This window comes from Equus caballus, chromosome 12 (assembly GCF_041296265.1).
Source record: "Equus caballus isolate H_3958 breed thoroughbred chromosome 12, TB-T2T, whole genome shotgun sequence".
Lineage (NCBI taxonomy): Eukaryota > Metazoa > Chordata > Mammalia > Perissodactyla > Equidae > Equus > Equus caballus.
The window spans coordinates 44,596,028-44,617,223 of record NC_091695.1 but is presented as its reverse complement, the minus strand read 5'-3'; the positions used below and the strand labels follow the sequence as shown (position 1 = coordinate 44,617,223).

The following is a 21,196-nucleotide window of genomic DNA, read 5'->3' as shown; positions in this document are numbered from 1 at the left end:
GATCCAGAGAAGGCACGCTTCCTCTGGGGTCCCTGAGCCGCTGTTATATTGTATTATATTTGGTTGGTTACTTGCCCATCCTCTCAGCTTTTTGTGAGCTTGTGGAGTAGTTAGTTATTGCCTCTGCCCAGGGGCAGGTGCACCGTAGGTTATCGATAGGCGCTTGATGAAAGTGTTAATTTATTAATCTCCAAGTTAGCAAGATTAGTAGTTTGTATTTAGTTTTTCAAAATATGTCCGTTCTAATGTTATTAAAAAACGTTGTCATTAACAAAACAGCTTAGTTTGGGGGGGAAAGGAATATTATGGATACTTAGCCTTCAAGAGGAGAGTAGCATGGGGCTCAATTGTTTTATCCATAAACTTTGAAACCAAACTTTCACAGTAATTCCCAGGTGCTCTCTTGCCTGTATTTTCATCTGTCTTCTTGTGCACACTGAACTGCTTATGTTTTGAACTCTCTCTACTTGAACCAAATACCAACGGGCAGTACTGGGGGGAGGTGTGGTGGGGGGTATAGCAGGATATGCGTGTGAAGGAAGTGGTAGCAGGTTGTTTGCTTGTCTTTGAGCATAAAGTTTTGTAGGTGGGGGATGTTGGTTTGTAAATTTTCCCTTGGGTCATATAAATCTGGGATTGAATCTGATTTTTCTTTGAGTATCAATTTGTGGGTTTATAGGACATGAGTATGTGATCTGGTTGTGTTGCAAAGACATTTGTGTGCATAGCATCCGAACAGCTCCCTGCCCACAGGAGTGCCCTTCCCATGGCTCATGAGAGCAAATCCCTTCCGATACATCAGGTTGATGCCAGTAGTTTGTATTCCCACCCACCATATATGAGCTTTACTTTCTCTCCAGTCACCAAGTTCCTTCTCCTCCGTGGGCCAGAGTTACAAGACCGTGTCAGCTCCAGAACACTCTAATTATTGAGTCTTCCACACAGCGTTAAAGACAAGGACCATGTATCTTTGCTCCACTGTGACACACTTGGTCACACAGATTTACTAAGTAAATGTGAGGAGAGAGCAGGGTAGTTGTATCCGAGATACAGCTCTATGCAATCGAAATAAGGTTTTGTATAAAATATAACTTATTTTTTCAGCGTGATTTTTATTTACTTTTGAGGGGGAAAAAACTTATTTTACTGACGTGTTTGGTTTAGGAAACAGTTTTAATTGCTACAAGAAGCACAAGCCCAAATTATTACAGGATAAAACTTAAAACCAACCAGTGCACTTCCAATCGCAAGCCTTAGGGGCTCTAAGTGTTAGAACACAGTGATTTGAAAAGTAATTTCTGTCTTGGATAGACTGCCAGCTTTAAAATCTTAAGGCATATACTTCCTGTCTCAGGCTCTTAAGTTTGAAATGTGAATTAAACCCTGCAGTTTTAATGGCTGCATTCCACCGAGCAAGCTGTCCAAGGAGGGGTTCTAGCAGACAGGCAGGGAGCACCCTAGGGCTGTGACCAAAGGAGTTTTAACCGGGGGAAGATTAACAGCTTTCTTTAAATTCTTTCTACAAACTCTACACTCCTCCTCCCCGCTCCAAAAAAACTACAGTTCTGTTTTTACTTTAGTTCTTGTTGTCGCCCCTTCTCTGCCCCGTTATTCGGTCTTTCCTGGAAGATGAGGGGTGTGGGCTGAGAGGGAGGGTCATGCCTGGTCACTCTCTAGCCCTGTATTTCTCTGTGAATGTGATCCGACTTTCTCTTTGTCCTAGTCAAATTAAAGAAAGCACTTTCACTTACAAAAATATCTTATTTTATTCAACAGACACGTTCCCAAATTTTAGTCATGCACATCTTATTTTAAATACATTACAGAATTTTACTATTTTAAAGGCGTGCTATAGAGCAAATCCATCTGTACAGGAAAAACTCATCACCTTATTTTTGTAAATCCACATTAATGTCCAACATTAGCTTTTTAAAAAAATTTCTTTTGATCCTCATATTGCTTGGAGGCAGTGAGTTAGACAGGGTATATCATCTTTATATAGTTGGTGATGGAACCAGGAACCATTTGCGTTAACTCTTAAAATAGTCTCACAAAAGGGAGAAAAAAGTCACTGATCCATGGTCATTCATGCACTAAATTATCTTTTGCATCACAATTTTCCTTCCATCGTGCTAAAGGCTTCCTAGGACCACCAGACCAGTTTGGGCGCTCACTGCCTCGGGCTCCTGCGTCTGCCAGCCAGGTTTGGGGCTGGCTGGTGCCTGTGCAGGACAAAACTCAAACGCCACGCAGTCTTCTAGGGTTCCGTGTGATGATGATGACCATCTGTACATGTCATTCTGGGGCTGGTTGAAGGACCAGTGGGGTAGGAGTCAGCGCTGCTCTGTCATTATCTGTGTAAGACATTGACAGGGCCAAGCCTCAGCTTCTTCGTCTGTAAAATAACTAAGCATTAGCCTCTGAGACCGCTGTAATCCTAAGTTATACTTCATCTTTTACACTTAATTGCCATCCTATGTTCTCACTTCTGAGAGCTATTTTAATCATACTTCGACATCTCTCTAATAGGTTTGCATAATTCATTTGTATATTCCCTGTGGTTTTTCCTCTCTTTTTGGCATGTTAATAAATTGATGGTATAGCTTACAATCACTTGGGTTTTAGAATTGAGAGACTAGGGTGTATCAGTGGTCTCAAAAGCATGATTCTTAATGTCTATATGGCTCCTTGTCAATTGCATCTCTGCAAGTTGTGTTCTTTTCTGTATTCTAGTAGTATACTGAAGAGAAAAATAACTAGCCCAGGGTGTTCCCTAGTGCTAAGCCTCTTTATTTACGGGTGATGCACATGTGCCTCAAGTATTGCAGTAAACCCCCGACTGCAGTGTAAACACAAGGGTTTTAGACCCAGCCTCACCACCTAATAGCAGTTTGACTTCAGAAAAGCAACTTTGTTTCTGAGCTTTAGCCATCTCATTTGTAGTGATGAGATCTTTCTCACCTGCCTGTGGGGTTGCCAAGCTGGTGAACCCCTCCGTCGTGTATTAGGGTGAAGCCAACCTATATTGCAGTTCGCACCATCTTTATAGGAACGCCCAGTCCGCAGATTTCTAATGGCACTGGTCTTAGGCGGAAGGCCGCTTCAGTGAAGGGTCATTCTGCTTCCTATTCTGCACCCTTCTGCCCTGTTTTTTGGATGCTGAGTTTTCACAGGCTTCCCCATTCACCTAGTAGCCCTGCCCCATTTTCCTGAAAGCTGAAGCTCTCGTGCGCCCTCTAGTGCTCCCTGGACACAACCAGGATTCCAGCACCATGAACAGTGCCCAGTGGCTCCCAGTGGGTTCTTGGTAAATGTTGGATTCAGTGGATTCTAGGTCTGCAGAGTGATTCGTTTTGTCTCTCTGATTTGTATAACAAGGTTGAAGTGTCTCATACAGTTTAATGAGCTCTGAGGAGTGTTTGGATTTTTAAGGAAATGGTTTTTGTTTCAGGTGTGGAGAAATAGACATTTTTATCAAGAAAACGAACCTACTTTTAGGAAAAGAAGGCTCCCCTGACTGAGGAGTAAAGGAGGGCCTGATCCTTCAGCCAGTGAGCCAGTGGAATGTGGGGCTGGAGAGCCCACAGGGAAACCTCTCCCCCCCCACTTAAAAGAGAAGCGGAAACAGACCTCAGTATCTGGGAGGGTTTAGACAAAGCCAGTTGCCTCAGAAAATATTTGTTTGGTGGCTGTAGATAGATACAAGGAGTGTTTTTGATCCTCCCCCTGAAAAGGGTATGTTTCTATATTTATCCTTTTGATGTATTTTCCCTGATCATCCAATCTACAGTCTATTCCTACATTATTCTCTCTTCTGACATCCTATTTGTTTCCTTTATAGCTCTCACCAGAATTATAGTTTCAGACTTATTGGATTGTGTCTCTTCCCACGCTATACTCTGAGCTCCATGAAATCAGGAACCATGCCTATTTTGTTCTAGGGTCTTATTCTTCAAATATGGGACAAAGTATGCTTAAAAATTTGAGTCAGGATTGTATTGCTTTCTTGTTTGTTGTCAAGAATGTACAGCCTCTCTCAGCCCAGCCTTGGCTTAAGTGTTTTCTAATTCTCAAGGCTTGCTCTCATTTGTAAAACGAGGATGATAGTAGTATTGTATATGTTATTGTATATACTTAATATTTTTATGATATAATTTGATTCTTTATATGTTAATGAGTATATTGAACATATTGTATATGTTAAATGACTGTGATGGAAGAAAATGAGGTGATGCACGTGAAGTTATAAGCCCAGCTCTTGGATCACAGCAGAGCAGTAGTGTGAAATGCTGCCCAGAAAGTGAGAGCTAAGAGGGGTCTGTGTTGTGCTGAGGACTGCCAAGTCAGCCCTGCGTCCTTCGGTTCTTCGCTCGCGTCATGAGCAGACTTCTTTTAGCTGTGTGTTGGACACTGTGCTAAGCACTGAACAGCACATGTCCCCAAACGCTCTTAGTGGGGATGCTGCTTTGCAAGATCTCTCTCTCTCTTGCAGGGCCAGTGTGTGTCTGCTGCTCATTTTATTTCCTTCTCTCTTCCCTCTGCTTCTTTCTTTCCTCTAACTGCCCATGATAAAGCTCAGAATTTTTTTTGGTCAGAAGAAGTGAATTGCTTTGGGCAGGGAATTTATCTGCCCGAGCCTATTTCTTTTAATGTAAGACTTGTTGTTCTGCAGTTCTATGATTCTTTGAATTGAGATAATGTTGAAATGCTTGGTAAACTGTAAAGTCCTTTTATTAATGTTAATCTCTTCACAGTCCCCACTTCTATCCTGACTTCTAACATGACAACTTCACCTGGGTGGTGCCCCGCCCCCACTTCAGATGTATCAAATCCAAACTTTCTCATCTTTTCTGCAAACATTCCTTCTGTAGTCCCTAACTCAGTTAATGACAATCTTGCAGTCTCCCCAACTGAAACTTTTGCCGCAGCTAGAGATTTCTGACTCAGCTATTTCCTCTCTTGTCTCTCACCACCTGTATCTAATTTGTTACCAGGTCTTGTGGAGCTTACATTTGAAACACTGGAGCTTTTCTCTTTCCCCACCCACTGCTACTGTTGCATTTAACTTTCTAACTGCTCCCTCTGCCTCCAATCGTGCTTTTCTCCCAGTGGGGTCCTTTCTGGAGTACGACTGAGCAAATTCTCCAACCTGTCATCTGTATAACCGAAAAAAAGTACCTACTTCACAGGGTGTGAGAATTAAATGATAAAATGAATATAGGAAGCACTAAATGAATGGAAGAGCTATTATTTGTTGTTTTTAAAAATGGAGTTACAGTAGGAAAAAGTAAAGTTTTACCAGATACACAACAAGCTAAATTCCACTGTAACAGAATCTGTGGTCCCTGTGCATGTTGATATGGGAGGCGTAGTTTGGCGTGGTTTTTAATTATACATTGTTGCCGGAAGGAAGTCACATGCCTTCTCTTCAGGAGCAGTAGGAAAAGCAAAGCTGATCTCAGCTCTGTGTCATAAATTAGCATCCCCCCCCCCAGTCCTTTTTTATTCTCTTGAAAATCTGTACTTTTTTCCATGGATGAGACGATGTGGGTTTTTTTTCTTGTGGGAGTTACGGTAGATGAGGCATGGAGAGGAAATGTCTACTTGACTGAAAGTTTTGCGAGTAGAGTAGTGCATCGTCGTGTCTGGCCCTCTTTGTTTCTGCCTTCGTTACTTGAAAAGAAGAAACAGTTGGAGACTTTGATTAGCAATTTCTGCTCACTTAATCCTTGTGCCAAGCCGAAGAGGTAGGCGCTGTTTTCATGTTACTAATGAGGCTTTAGTGAGGGTAAATGACTTGCCCGTGGTCACACTGCTGGAGAGTAATGAATGGAGCCAGGGTGGGACCCAGGGGTCTTGCCTCCATCCAGAGCCACATCCTCAACCACTGTGTGCACTGCCTCCGGCAGAGTCCACCGCCTGGCAGATGCAGTCTGGGCCTTTAAGATCCAGCGCAAGAATCGCCTTTTGGAAGTTTTTCCTCATCCTTGCCTTTGCCCAGTAAGAATTGATTATTTGTTCTACTGACCTCTCAGCTTCTAACTGAGCAACTGTGGGCTGTACTACAGACTTTTGACACAAGGTGGCGTCTGTTAATAGAAAAGTAAAATCCTGTTTGGGTCTCAGAGGAAAGTGAGAAAGGAAGCCTCCTTGCTTTTACTTACAGGCGCTACCAGGTAAGCAGATGGAGCCCATACAGAGAGGTGAGGAGGCAGGCTTTTTTGGGGCAGAATTCCCCTCAACAACCACACCTGCTAAAACTTTTATTTTAGAAATACCTCCTGAGACAGTTGGAGACACGAATCTTTCTTAGATGGAATCCTTTGTTGTGATACAGGTTAGACATGGATAAGTAAACTGTGAAGCAGTATTTTCTGTGATGAGGCAGTTAGAGAGGCATTGATACTTGCCCAGCGGTAGATCAGTGGCCGAATAAGCAAGTGTTGTAAACGTCTGGTTGTAGATTTACCAGTAGTAGATACTCTGCTGTTCAAAATGTTCTGCTAAATGAAAAATTCTAATAGTTTTCGTTTTCATTTTTATTGTAAGTTTTTATATAAATATAAAAATATTGGATCATAACACTTCTAAGGAAGGTCTTGGTTAATGGGCCTTAAGCACAGTGCGTGAGTAATTAGATGTGTAATTGAGACACCAGCTTTATCTTCCGAATCCACATAGCGCTCTCTGGAGCCGTGTGTCATACCTGCGTTTGAAGAGAGAAAATGACTTTTTAAGAGTGTACATAAAACAACTTAAAAAGTCGTTTTTAGAAAGGTGTTTAAAATCTCTGTTCCTGTGACATTGGAATTGTATGTATTTCTGGAGTCTGTTAACCGTAAAGCCTTTTGACTTTGGTTAATTGTTCGTGGTCTCTGTATTAGTTCTCTGTGGGTGCTGTAACAAATTACCACAAACTTGGCTTCCAACAACAGAAATGCCCTCACAGTGCTGGAGCCCAGAAGTTCACCGCCACTCCCCCTCAGCTGGAGTCCAGGTGTGGGCAGGGCCCTCTCCCAAGGCTCTACGCCCGAGTCTGCTCCTTGCCTCCTCCAGCTCTGGTCACTGTGGCGTTCCTCTGCTTGGCCGCATCACCCCGTCTTTGCCTGTCCTCTGTGTGTGATGGCATTTAGGGCCCACTAGGATAGTCTCTTTTACCTCAAAATCCATAATTTAATCACATCTCCAAAGACCCTTTTCCTTATAAGCTAGCATTGGTGGGTTCCAGGTTACGACCTGACGTCTTTGGAGATGGTTTTCCGGCCTCCTGCGTTCTCCGGTAGAGCAGTTAGCGCAGCCAGTGCAGCACGATTGGTGGAGCTGGCTCTGCCATCGTTCTGTCCTCACAGGGGGTGGGCGGGCATTGTTAGCACATTGGTGGAAAACTGTTTGGAAGTGGGGGCCATTTCCTTACTGCTCCTAACGGGGCTTTACCACCTAAGGCTGCTTGGGAAGGCTGCTAAATTCGCTGAGCCGAAACATGTGGGCTTGACCCTATGAAAGCTAGAAGAGGAAAGCAGAAATGGTACTTGTAGTAAAATGATATTAGTAATCGATTGTTTTATGAGCATAATTCCTATTCTTTGCTCTGGAGTGTGCTGCTAGATACCACGTTAGCATTGAATTTGCATGACAGTGCCAGTCTTACAGCAACAGCTCTGCCTTAGGTAACGGCTTAATTGTGAATTCAGAAAAACGAAAGTCAGGGGCCAGCCCAGTGGCGTAGTGGTTAAGTTCGTGTGCTCTGCTTCAGTGGCCCAGGGTTCGTGGGTTCGGATCCAGGGTGCTCAGTGAGCCATGCTGTGGTGGTGTCCCACATATGAAATAGGGGGAGATTGGCACAGATGGTAGTTAGCTCAGCAACAGTCTTCCTCACCAAAAAGAGAGAAAGAAAGAAAAAAATCTCCAGGTCTTTTCTTTCATAGCACTGGCTGAACTCGGACAAGTCATCTAAATTCTCAGGTGAGATTCATTTTCCAGCAACAGTACTTATTGGAGCAAGTTTTAAGGATAAAGTGATCATGAATTCATGGTAGTTTTCTAACAAATTGGCAACTGAGCAATTGCCCTGTCAAAGTGCCTTGTAGTCTTGTGATGGAATGTTGACCACAAGTGCTTCTGATAGCTTTGCAGGGCTCTCATATTGGCCTGAGCGTATGAATTATTCCTATAGGATTCCGTGGAACTTTGGCTATGTAGTGATTGCAGGTGGATTTGGAACAGCCGTTCATACGGACTGATTTGGAGTTCTTTGCTGTGTTGTAGAGTCCTTTTGTAACTTTAGTTTTGAGGGAAAGAACTGCTGAACGCTTGGGCTTATATGTGGCAGTTGGTTTGAGACTAGAAAGGGGGATGTGGTGTGAGTCCACCTGCAGTGTGTTGGGCCTGGTGCTGGGTTCTAGTGATGTGAAAGTGTGCCTTAGCTGGTTTATGCCACAGGCGGAAGGCAGGTGTCATTAAGTGATTCATAAAGTGAGTACTGTTGTCATAAGCACCATGAAAGGAAAATGTTAAAGTATGTAGCAAGGCAGTCTGGGGGGCGGAGGACTGGGAGATGGGCGGGCCTGGCAGGCAGGTGGCAGCATCCCAAGTGCAAAGACCCTGTGGTGGGGAGATGCCTCACACGCGAGAGGGCTGTCAGCTAGGCTGTGTCCAGAGAATCAGCAGGAGCAAGGGCAGGGACAGGTGGGGCTGGGTCCTGCAGGACCTGGTAGGCATTGCTAAGGTAAGGTCTGTTATTGGTAGTTCGTAACAATCTCAGAATACTTGTGTTGTTGCTATATTGCATGTAATTTTCACATGCAAGATAGGCCAGACATGTGAGGCCCTAGAAGGGGAAATTGGTTTTTCACTCTTCTTCTGGGACGTTGTTGGAAGTGATACCAGCCTCATAGTCTCGCTCCTGGTCCGTGTGGGTTCTTTTGTCTGTTGGGGTGTGAGTGTTTGTTTTTGATTTCCTCTTTGGACAGTGCTTTCTCTCATTTCCATGCTTTTTATTTGTGCTTCTCTTCCTTGTGCTTGTTTTAAACATCAAGCTCCTGAGAGTCTGGGATTGTGACGCTTGAGCATCAGAAAATCCAGGAGCGAAGGCGTCGAAAACTTGAAGTATTTCAGTGACAGATCGCCCTAGAAGTTTGATTTTTGAATTGCTGTATTTAAGATTTTAAAAATTGGCTTTAACTTACATACTTGTGAATGATGCAGAAGGATTTTTGTGAAGTCTGCTTTATTTTCCTTTTTATGTATATCTTTAAATTTTTTGTTATAAGAGTAATATGTGCCCATTTTGAAAAGTTGAACCTTTTGAAGAATATATCATGTAACAGGTAAAAATTGCTTGTAATCATTCTCCAGAGATAATACCATTAACCATTTGGTGTATTGGATTGTTTTCTTAGCAAATTGTAGCTGAATCACTTGAAACATGTTTGCTCTGCTTTTTGTCAATAAAGATTTCCAAAAGTCCTCTAGCAAGCTGGAGCCTGCTTTTTAAAAACGTGTTACCTCTTCCTTTTCAACCACTTAGGGATTTTTTCCTTGCCACTGGATAATTTCTTTAAGATAAACTATGGACAAGTTCACCGTGTACACTGGCTAGAGCTCTTGGTGCTGTTGTGGGAATTATGTTAACATTCTTGATAATCTTTCCGAATCCATGTTTTCATTTTTCTGACAGATTTTTGAAAATCCTGATTTGCATTTAGGACATTCAACACAAAACTCCTGTCTAACGTTTTATGTAAGAAAGAGTTGGAACCAGAGTTCTCAAATTGTGCACGAGCAGTTAACTCAGAAGTCGCTGAATAGCTGATAATCCCCTTCGTGTGCATCAAGGGGCAGTGGAAGGATAGGAGGGCCGGGCAGTGCCGCGAACAGAGAGGGTGCTTTCCATGAGCCAAGCGCAGTTTTTGTGCATCAGCTCTGTGCTTGCTTTTGAAACTTTTTCAAATATCAGGGGTTGTTTGTTTCTAATTGTAAATAATAAGTTCACTGTAAACATTTTGGAAAAATTTTTAATGTTAACCCCATTCCCCCAAGGATAGCCATTGCTGTTAGTGATCTGGAGTGCATGGTGGGGCGTGTGTGCGCTTTTTACCTTAGTGGTATTGTAATATGATTAGACGTTTCTTCTTTGAATACTTTGCTCTTTAAATGCAACTCTCATTTTAGCAGTTTGCAAGTATATTTTGTCTTATCCTACGTTGCTGCCCTTTGATTTGTATTTGGTACTAGAATCTGAAGTGCGTGCTTCCTTTCCTGCCTGTTGGTCCAGTGAAAGCACGTGAAGTGTGAGTCTTCCTTTCCTGTTGACTTCAGTGTCAGGTAAACCTCTCAGGAATGGTGCTGCCTGTCCTGGAGCATCGTCGCAACTGCGTTTCCTTAGAGCCTGGTTGCATCATTTTTGTGAGAGGGAGCAGAACCGTGCACAGTACCCTCAGGAATTCACTCCATTACCACACTTGATCGATCTTTATCACTCCAGTCCAGAGAATTAACTAATCCTTTAGTTTAAAAACATTTTTTTAAACAATGATCCTTATAAACTCTCTCAAGGCGTACTGCTTTCAAATTAACTGTCCTGTTCCCATCCTCGCCCCCCCTCTGAATTTAATTTACATATGTTTCTTCTGGTAAATGAAATTTCTACTCTTTTTCTCTTACTTGAAACAATTGATATAATTGTTATAAATAATGTAATCATGCGCTCCGCTTTGGCTGCCCGGGGTTTCGCCAGGTTGGATCCTGTGCATGGACATGGCACCGCTCATCAAGCCATGCTGAGGCGGCATCCCACATGGCACAACCAGGGGGACCCACAACTAGAATCCATAACTATGTACTGGGGGGCTTTTGGAGGAAGAATTAAAAAAAAAAAAAAAGTTTGGCAACAGTTGTTAGCTCAGGTGCCAATCTTTAAAAAAGAGAGAGAGATTTGCCTTGTGAGCCTTGTCGTCTCTGCCCGGGTGGGTCCTCCCTTCGTGGGCCCTGGCCCCTAGTTGGCTCCTGCTGCTCCTCCTTGCTCACTAGTTGCTCCTTGCAGTATCCTTTGCTGCTCTGTTAGGGTGTCCGCCCCCTCTGTCTTTAGACTTCTTTTATCTGTACTCACTCCCTAGGTGAAGTCCTCTTGTCCCATGGCTTGAATACCATTAGTACTCAGACCCCAAGTTTATATAGCCTGCCTGGACCTGTTCTCCAGGCCCTTGTATCCTGCTGCCTCTCAGCATCTCCGCTTGGTCTCTAGTGGGCATCAGACATGACCAAACCGAACTCCCCCTGACCCCGACGAGCCCCGCCAAACCCGGTCTTCTGTAGCCTTTGTCCCCCCCGCAAGTACTCATTCCAGCTCCACTTTGGAGACATACTTGAGTTCTCTTTCTTTCCCACAGTCTGTTAGCAGATCCTGTGTATCAGCAAAACCGTCAGAAAAGAGCCTGAAACTAACCACTCCTCGCCACCTCTGCCACTGCCAGCCGCTGGTGTCTCTTCTCTGGTTTATTGCAGTCGTCTCTTAATGGGCACTTTCTCTCTTGGCCCCCCAAATTATTAGTAGCTTCATCAAAACTACTTTTTTAAAAGCAGTCGTTTGTGAGCCCCTCTCCACAGAGCAAGCCTAGCATAGGCCTTCAGAACTGTCACTTGGACTGGGGCCCTCCTCTGCTGTCCTCACTGAGTCAGTGCCCCCATGTCAGCAGTGGCTTTGAGGCTCTCTGTTACATGCTGTTGCTTCTGGCAGCTCGCTGGCCTCCCTGCTGCCCCTCGCTCCCCCTCACTCTGCTCCAGCCGCTCTGGGCTCTGTGCTGTCGCTCAGACACTCCAGCTGCTTTTCCCCTCAGCTATGTGCTTGCCCTCTGCCTGGTGCGCTCTCCCAGTGCTGTGTGCCTTTCCCCATCACGCCCTGCTCCACCCAGACACTCCCTGCCACTTGGAAATGGCATTATTTTCTCCAAGGTGCGGGCATTATTTGTTAATTTGTTATTTTCCAGGGCTTTCTTCATTAGGATATAAGCCCAAATGAGGGCAGAAACCTTGTTTTGTTCTTTGCTGCATCCTCAGTGCCTGGAACAGTGTCTGGAATATAGTAGATGTCTAATAATTTTCCTGATTTTTATATTGGGAAACCAGAACAGAGAAAGATCTGTAGCAGTTATGCCATTTAAGGAGTGGTCAGTACTCCTTTTTTGAAGGTTTTTTTTTGGCCAGTTTTGGGATAAATTTGAGTTAATTTTTACTTCTAAATATAGTCAGTGGCCAGTTAACTCAGACACTATCAACCAAGCCAAGACCATGTGGTATTTCCATGTAATCCAGCTGTGTTCCAAGCCAGAGACTGCACCCGTGTTTATGTTGGGGGACCTTTGTGGGAGCCGGGAAGGCTTTAGGCTTTGCTGGCCACCCAGTGTCTGCAGCCCTGTGTCTCCACAGGCGCCCGCAACGTCGGCTCCTGTTGGCTTTGAAAATTCCGTCTCCACCTTTCATATGTAAGTATTCTTCTGGCTTGTAGTCTTATCGGAAAGATCGAGGCAACGGAACGGATTCCACTCTCGTGAGGGCAGAACGAACGATGACCTGATGATTAGAGTATATATTCATTTTGAGCTAAAAATTTATAAGAAGCCCCCAAATTTCTGATAGCTTTACTAAAACTACTTTTACACAATATTCCCCTGTGAGCTTAAGTAGTGTCTTTTGCCTTAATGACAGCCGTTGTTATCTGGATGTGTGGAAAGTATCGGAGCCTCTGTGAGGATAGATCAGACGTGCGCGGTGTGTTCATACTGGTGCAGTCCAGCCGCGTCTGTGAGGGACAGAGTGCCCGTTGCACTGGCGCCCCCTAAGGTGAAGCAAAATCGTATCAGTTGACCGCGATGTGAGTGAGGCCCGGGTTGTGCGTTTGCTCCGCCTTGGGTCATTCACGCACATGTAGTTGTAATTATGTATACGTTAGAGTGGATCTCAGTCTGAGTTCCATAAACTGCGCTGAAATGTGCTGCTGAAATGATTTATTGGTGAGCTTTTTGTAATTCTTAGGAAAAAAATTAGATTGATAGGTATAATTTCCTCAAATTAAAATTTTTTATGCCATCATTTTTCTTAAAGTGTTGGCATCTGTTCTTTGCGCTAACGGTGGTCAGGTGACTGGATGAGTAACTTGGAACAGAGGTTCTCACACTGGAGCTGGCGGCAGAATCACCTGGAGGGTTCACTGAAACCCGGGTGGGCTCTCATCCCACCTTCTCTGCTGTTTCTCCCTGAGTGGGCGTCTCGGTTAGCACTTAAGGATTCTCTGTGGGGAGATGACTTGCTGTTTCTTTTGTCTCTTAATTCTGTCTCAGGCTATGTTGCTCTTTTCTGTTCTGGATAGTTACATTTCATGTCTTGTGGAGGAATATTAGGGCTCTGAATAATCTTAAAAACACATTCTTGAGTCATTATCCCTAAGTTGTGTGTCACATGTGTGCATTCTTGAGATGGGTTTCCTAAAGGACCAAAGGCGCTTTACCTTGTCCTTCTCGTCCTTGCTCTGTAGAGCTGCAGAACTAGGGGATGGTCCCGAAAGCACAGTGGTGGGGCAGGGGTGCTGGCGGTGGCGGCAGTGACTCCTGTGGGACCTGTGCCTGCGCAGCAGCTTCTCTCGCTGCCTTTAACAGCACGCGCACCTTGAGAAAGAAGAGGATTTGAAGAGGGCAGGTTGTCACTTTAATTTACAGTGTAAAAAATACAGAAGTACAGTTTCTGTTAGGTGGTTTAAACCACAACCTCATTTATTTATTCTTTAATCACTTGAGTGCCTCTGATCTACTGTGTGCTGTGCTAGAGAAAAGAAAAATAAATTCTTGACCCCAGGAACTCTCAGTCAGTTAAGGAGGCAGACACCATTGCTGTGTAGCAACATGGGGCTTTTGCTTTAGTTTCGTAGCAGTGTCTGCCTGGATTTGGCGTGAGGGGCAAGGAAGGCTTCCTGGAACGTGAAGGGGTTAGCCAGCCAGCCAGCCAGGTCGTCTGTTCCAGGCCCGGAGAAAGTGAGAATGTCATGGGGCATTGCCTTTTTTGCAAGCTTCCCTTGCCTTTATGCTTCAGGAGTATACTGCTCTTGAGTTCTGTGCCTTTTCTTCTAAGTGTAAATGTAGGATATTTGATCATCTATAGCAGGTCTTATATTTAATTTGTTAAAATGTAATAATTGAAAAATCTTTAGCTTATAACTGATGTACCAATAGTTTTACTCACCCTTTCCTATTATTTAAGCAGCGGTATTATTCTGGGTTTAGTGAAACCTATAAGAATCAAAAGATAAGCACAATTAAAGTGAAATACTTATTGAATTTAAATAGTGAAAGAACGAGGAGAAAAATACATGTTAGAGAACAATTGTAAAAGTATCCTTAATATGGACCAGGTATTTTTTACCTCTTTACCTAATCACTCACACACACATTTTATCCCACTCTGAATTCACACAAGATTCTTGTGACATGAAAGAGATCTGAGGTCAAGTAAAAGTTAGTGTTTTGCGTTTGTGTTGTGTATCATTCAAGGCATGTCCAGGTATACATTTCTGGGAGTACTTCAATATAATTTATCATTTATACTTTTCTGTGTGTTTGTAAACAATAAGGGAAGTTGCCCTCTGGTGTGGTGAGGGAGCCTTGGGCAGCAGTGCTGGGCTCTGTGCCTGATCCTGCCACAGGCCGGTTGTGTGGCATTGGCGTGTTACCTCAGTCTGTCTGGCCTCAGTGCCATCTACAGATTGAAGGCGTCGTACTAGGATCTTAAGGTCCTGTTAGTTCTAAAGTTCTTTTTTTTTTTTCTTTTTTGCTTTCTTGTCTTAGAGCCTTTTTAGTTTGATTTACACTAAAGCCTAATTCTGTAATGAGGTGATATCATGGACATCCTTTTTCTCGTTCCGTTACCAACAGGCATAATGTATTACACGCTCGCTTCCAAAGGTCCTGGTGAATCCAAGCAACTCGCACTGTCCCAATTATTCAGTTCCCAAGTTCAGCTGGTAAGAATTCAGATAGTGAGGGATACCTCTGTATTAACAAATGACGTCTCAAGCTTTGTGGCCATTGTAAAGGAGTGCTAAGGCTGGCATTTCGTGATGGGTAATGCTTTGATATTTGAATATTGGTCCCTTATATGCCTTGAATGTTGACTTCAAACTAACAACAACACAAAGACGTAACAGAGCTGTTGTGGACACAGCGTAACTTAGATGCCTCTTAAGCTTTCCGCAGAATGGAAGACAGAACTTCCTTGCAGTTTTCTCACCAAGTTGGTGGAATGTTACCAAAACATGCGGTTTGAGCAGATTGTTAGAGTAGACCTGGGTATCAGCGTAATAAGGAGCAAAGAGGCTGCTTATCGGTGACTGAAAGGCAACTATTTATTGAGCACTTAGTATTTACCGCCCCTGTCTGAAGCACAAGCAATGAGCTTGATGGAGTGAGTGCTTCCTCAGAGTCGGGGGCACTGTAGACCTCAGCATGACGCTGCATGGCTGGGGAGCCAGGTCGTCTTTAAAAAGTGGAAACATGAATTACTAAGTTACTTTTAATATTTTGTATCTTTCTCAAGGGTCTGTGTAGCATGGCCTTTTATGTATTTACCTCCCCGTTTTGTTTTGTTTTCCATATTTTGTTTCTGTTAGGAGAGAACATTGAAATTATTCTCTAAGCTATTTGAAGAGAGTGACTAAATGCACCTGGGTCAGGCTGTCTGTGGGTATGAAGTGGTTGGGAGAAGCCAAGAACATGGTGGTGAATGGCAGGAGAAATGGAGGCAAGTTGTCTAATGACCATCAGCAGACTCAACCCAAAGTACAGCACACGGGAAAGGACACGGTGAAGGCTGGCAGAACCGCGGGCGAGCGGAGGTCGAGCAGATGTATGTACACACTTATCTAACCTGTCGCTCTTTTGATTGTCACAGGGGCGGAAATTCTTTCCAGTTCTTAACGTGTATTCTGTTCTCTGTTGTTTCCCACACGCTTGTTTATGTTCTCACAGTTCACAGTATAGTATTTTTATTCTTTCAAAGTGATATCAATTTTATTCTCATCAAACATTGTGTACAACTCAAGTTTAATGCTTAATAGCCTTAATCATTTTTTATATCCGTAACTTTATATTTTGTAGCATTTATACCTGAATGGTTAATTTGTTCTACAAAAATATTAAAGTACTGCTACTGAATTCTGAGTTCAAACTATTTTTTATATTTGATGTAAGTATAATTATCTATTTCTTTGAAAACTTACAGAGTAATATGAATAATAAAGGCAACTCTGATTCACATGATAAGTGAAATTTAGAGGATCTTCACAAATTGTCAGCATTTCTTCTCTTTATATAGAGTGAGCAGTGGATTATGCCCACAGTGAAGCACTGTTGATAACGAGTTACTTTTTTACCTCTCTACCTCTTGATGCGAATGAGGCTGCTTGTTGAGCGTTAGAGAAACTGTAGATTTGATAGATGTTTTATAGTTCTTTAAGAGTAGTAAAATGCCCCGGGTAAGTGTAAACCAGAGTAGGCAGCTGTATGAAGATCGTCCAGAAGGGCATGCCACGTTAAGGACACTTTCTCTATTTCTTTTTTCCCTAAGGTTAAGCTAGCCAGTACTGAATAGCCGTAGTTTGTGTTGGAACCGGCCTACTCCCAGTAGATTTGGATTAACCTGGGGTTTGCTCCAGTTTGAGATAGGTTGTGCCAGTTCTGATTCATTTGCTTTTTACTTCTTAGGGATTATGCTATTCATTGGGCCCAGATTGCCCTTAACCTTTCCACATCAGATCAGGTCACTGTTTCTATAAAAAACCAGACAGAAATCCCTGCTTGGAAGAGGAATAGGGAGAGAGCCCAGGACTGAATGGATTCTCCTCTGCATGGACACCTCCTTACCCCTTAGCATGTGGTGGGAAATTGAGAAATGTAGTGACTGTGGCAGTGGCATTGGCTCTGGTCAGTCAAATAAGCATCTCTTAAGCTTATTCTTTTTTTTTAACAAATTGCTCTTGGTCTCCTTTTGTCCTTATAATGCAAAAAGATCTTAATTAGTTTAATTACTGGAGGTACATAAGAATTTAGAAAACGACTGATATGTGGGCTACACTTTGCCAAGTATAGACACGTTCCGAGGGATAGATTGGAAAAATCCAGAAAATGTGAAGCTGGACAGCATCACATTGAATGTTATTGGGCAAGAATGGTGCAAAAAGAGAGCCAGCGATGCAGAGAAACAAAGCAGTGCTCCATGTTAGATAAACTGCAGCGACTTCACCTGACGTGAGAGGCGCAAAATACACAAAGCAAAACTGACAAAATGGACGGAGAAACGGACAACTCAGCAGTAATCGGAGACTTCACTACCCCACTTTCAATCGTGGTTAGAACAACTAGGCAGAAGACCAACCAAGAAAGAAGACTTGGACAGTACTCGAAACCAGCTCTTCCTGACAACCACAATAGCAGAATACACATTCCTTCCAAGTGCCCGTGGGATGTTCTTCAGGATAGGCCATAAAGTAGACCATACAACTAGCCTCAGTACATTTAAAAGGATTGAAACTATGCAGTGTATGTTCTCTGACCACAATGGAGTAAAGTTAGAAATGAATAACAGAAATTTGGGAAATTCACAAATATGTGAAAGTTAACACACTCCTAAGTAACCCATGGGATAAAGAAGAAATCAAAAGTGAAATGAGAAATTACTTGACATGATTGAAAATGAGCATACAGCATACCAAAACTTATGGGATGCAGCTAAAGCAATGCCTAGAGGAAAATTTATAGTTGTGAACACCTATATTTTAAAAAAAGAAAACACTCTATCAATAACCTACCTTTTCACCTTAAAATACCAGAAAAAGAAGAGCAAACAAAACCCCAGAGCAAGCAGAAAGAAGGAAATAATAGAGTGGAAATTAACAAAATAATAGAAAGAAAACAGAGAAAATCAACAAAGCTAGACGTTCATTCTTTGAGAAGATCAACAAAATTGACAAATCTTTAAGCAAGACTGACTAAGAAAAGGAGAAGACTCAAGAAGCAAGAATGAAAGGGGACCTTACAGAAATAAAAAGGATTATAACAATACTATGAATAACTGTGCGCCAATAAATTAGATAGCTTAGATTAAATGAACAAATTCCTAGAAAGTAAGAAACTGCCACAGTTGATTCAAGAAGAAATACAAAATCTGAATAAACCTATAGCGAGTAAAGAAATGGAATCAGTAGTTTAAAAGAAAGTACTACTGGGGCCGGCCTGGTGGCACAGCAGTTAAATTTGCACGTTCCACTTTGGCAGCCTGGGGTCGCCAGTTCAGATCCCAGGTGTGGACATGGCACCGCTTGGCATGCCATGCTATTGTAGGTGTCCCGTATATAAAGTAGAGGAAGATGGGCACGGATGTTAGCTCAGGGCCAGTCTTCCTCAGCAAAAAGAGGAGGATTGGCAGCAGATGTTAGCTCAGGGCTGATCTTCCTCAAAAAAAAAAAAAAAATACTACCCACAAAGAAAATTTTAGCCCCAGATGGCGTCTTTGGCAAATAATGGCAAATGTTTAAAGAAGAATTAAGACCAGTTGTCCACAGGCTGTTCCAAAAAATAGAAGGGAAGGGAACACTTCCTGGTTCTTCGATGGAGCCAGCGTTATACTGCTACTGAAACCAGACATCACAAGAAAAGACTACAGACCAATATCTCCAATAAATATGGATGTAAGAGTCATCAACAAAATACAAGCAAACCAAATCCATAAACAGATGAAAGGGATCCTACAGCATGACCAGGTGGGATTTATTCCAGGAGTACATCTGAAAGTCAATTAATGTAATACATCATATCAATAGAATGAAAGACGAAAACCATGCGATCATCCTGATGCAGAAGAGGCATTTGACAACACCTGTTCAGGATAAACACACTCAAACTAGGAATAGAAGGGAATACTCAACGTGATAAAGGACATCTATGAAAAACCCACCACTAACATCCTGTTTAATCGTGGAAGACTATAGGTGGTCCCCAAATTAACAATGGTTCAACTTACAATTTTTGAACTTTACGATACTGTGAAAGTAATATGCATTCAGCAGAAACTGTACTTTGAATTTTGGTCTTTTGCTCTCGCCAGGCTGGTGATATGCAGTATGACACTCTCATGATGCTAGGCAGCAGCCTTGAGCCGCAGCCCCAGTCAACCATGTGATCGTGAGAGTAAACTACCGATACGTTTAAAACTATTCTGTACCCATACAACCATTCTGTTTTTCACTTTCAGTACAATATTCAATAAATTGCATGAGATATTCAACACTTCCTTATAAAATAGGCTTTGTGTTAAATGATTTTGCCTAACTGTAGGCTAATATAAGTGTTCTGAGCACGTTTAAGGGAGATTAGGCTAAGCTATCATGTTTGGTAGGTTACGTGTATTAAATGCATTTTTGACTTCGGATATTTTCAACTTATGATGGGTTTATCGGGACATAACCCCATTGTTAGTTGAAGAAGATCTGTAAATGGTTTTCCCCAAAGATCGGGAACAAGACAAGAATATCTGTTCTCACCACTTCTATTCAGCATTGTACTAGAGATCTAATCACAACAGTTAGACAAGAAAATGAACTAAAAGGCATTCAGATTGGAAAAGAAGAAGTAAAATAATGTATTTGCAGATGACATGGTTGCTTGTATAGAAAATCCTAAGAAATCCGCTAAAAAGCTTAGAACTAATAAAGAAGTTCAGCAAGGTTGCAGGATACAGGATCAGTATACAAAAATCAATTGTATTTCTGTACGTTTGCAATGAACAAGCCAAAATGAAATTAACAATTTCATTTACAATAGCATCAAAAAGAAAAAATAGTAATAAATTTAATGATGAAAGTGTAAAACTTTGAAAACTAAAAAACATTACTGAAAGAAATTAAAGAAGACCTAAATAAATGGAAAGACGTCTGATGTTCATTGATTAGGAGACTTAATATTGTTAAGATGGCAGTACTTCCCAAATGATCCTCAGAGTGAACACAGTCTCGCTCAGAATCGCAACTGGCTGCTTTGCAGAAATTGACAAGCTGATCCTAAAACTCTTAGGGAAATTCAAGAGACCCAGAATAGCCAAAACAATCCTGAAAGAGAACAAAGTTGGGGGACTCATTCTCAGTTTCAAAACTTCCTCCAAAGCTGCAGTAATGAAGCAGTGTTATATTGGCATGTGGATAGACATATATCCATGGAATAGAATTGAGAATCCAGAAATAAGCCCTCCTTTCTGCAGTCAGTTGATATTTTTGACAAGAGTGCCAAGAAAATTAAGTGGGGGAAGAACAGTCTTTTCACCCAGTGGTGCTGGGAAAACTGGATAATCACGTGCAAAAGAATGAAGTTGGAACTGACTTCACACTATGTGTAAAAAATGAACTCAAGATGGATCAAAAGCCTAAATTCAAAGCTAAAACTATAAAACTCCTAGGAGAAAAACCTAGGCGTAAATTTTCACAGCTTTGGATTAGGCAGTGGTTTCTTAGATATGACACTAAAAGCACAAGGCACAAAAAGAAAAAATACAAGATAAATTGAAATTCCTAAAAGTTGCAGACTTTTATACTTTAAGGGATATCATCAAGAACACGTGAAAAGACAATTCACAGAATGGGATAAAATATTTTCAAATCACATATCTGATAAAGGACCAGTATTCAGAATATATAAAGAACTCTCATAGTCAACAGTAAAAGATAAACTCTGATTGAAAAATGGGCAAGGGGTCTGAATAGACATTTCTCCAAAGCTATAAAAGTGGCCAGTACATGAAAAGATGCTCAGAATCATTGGTCATCAGGGAAATCCAAATGAGAACCACAAGATGCCACTTCATAACCACTAGGGTCTCCTGAATCAGAAGGGCAGATGATACAAGTGTTGGTGATGAGGTGGAGAATTTGGAACCCTCGTACGCTGCTGCTGGGAACATAAAATGGTGCAGCTACTTTGGAAAACAGTCTGGCATTTCCTCAAAAGGTTAAACATAGAATTACCACATGATCCAGCAAGTCCACTCCTAGGTATGTACCTAAGACAGTTGAAAACATGTACACACAGAATCCTTTATGTGAATGTTCATAGAAACGTTATTTGTAATAGCCAAAAAGTGGAAATAGCCCGAAGGTTCAACTGATAAA

General features: G+C 42.2%; 1 protein-coding gene across 5 annotated transcripts in view; it reads left to right on the top strand.

The window, feature by feature from the left end:
• Positions 1–21,196, top strand: part of KMT5B (lysine methyltransferase 5B) — a 53,369-nt gene that overhangs the window by 2,383 nt on the left and 29,790 nt on the right. For all 5 annotated transcript variants that reach the window (XM_070230226.1, XM_023654596.2, XM_023654597.2 and 2 more), the window contains exon 2: positions 15,653–15,888. In XM_070230226.1, coding sequence (XP_070086327.1) covers positions 15,729–15,888 — 160 coding nt within the window. In that variant the 5' untranslated portion in view covers positions 15,653–15,728. The remainder of the gene's footprint in view (positions 1–15,652; positions 15,889–21,196) is intronic.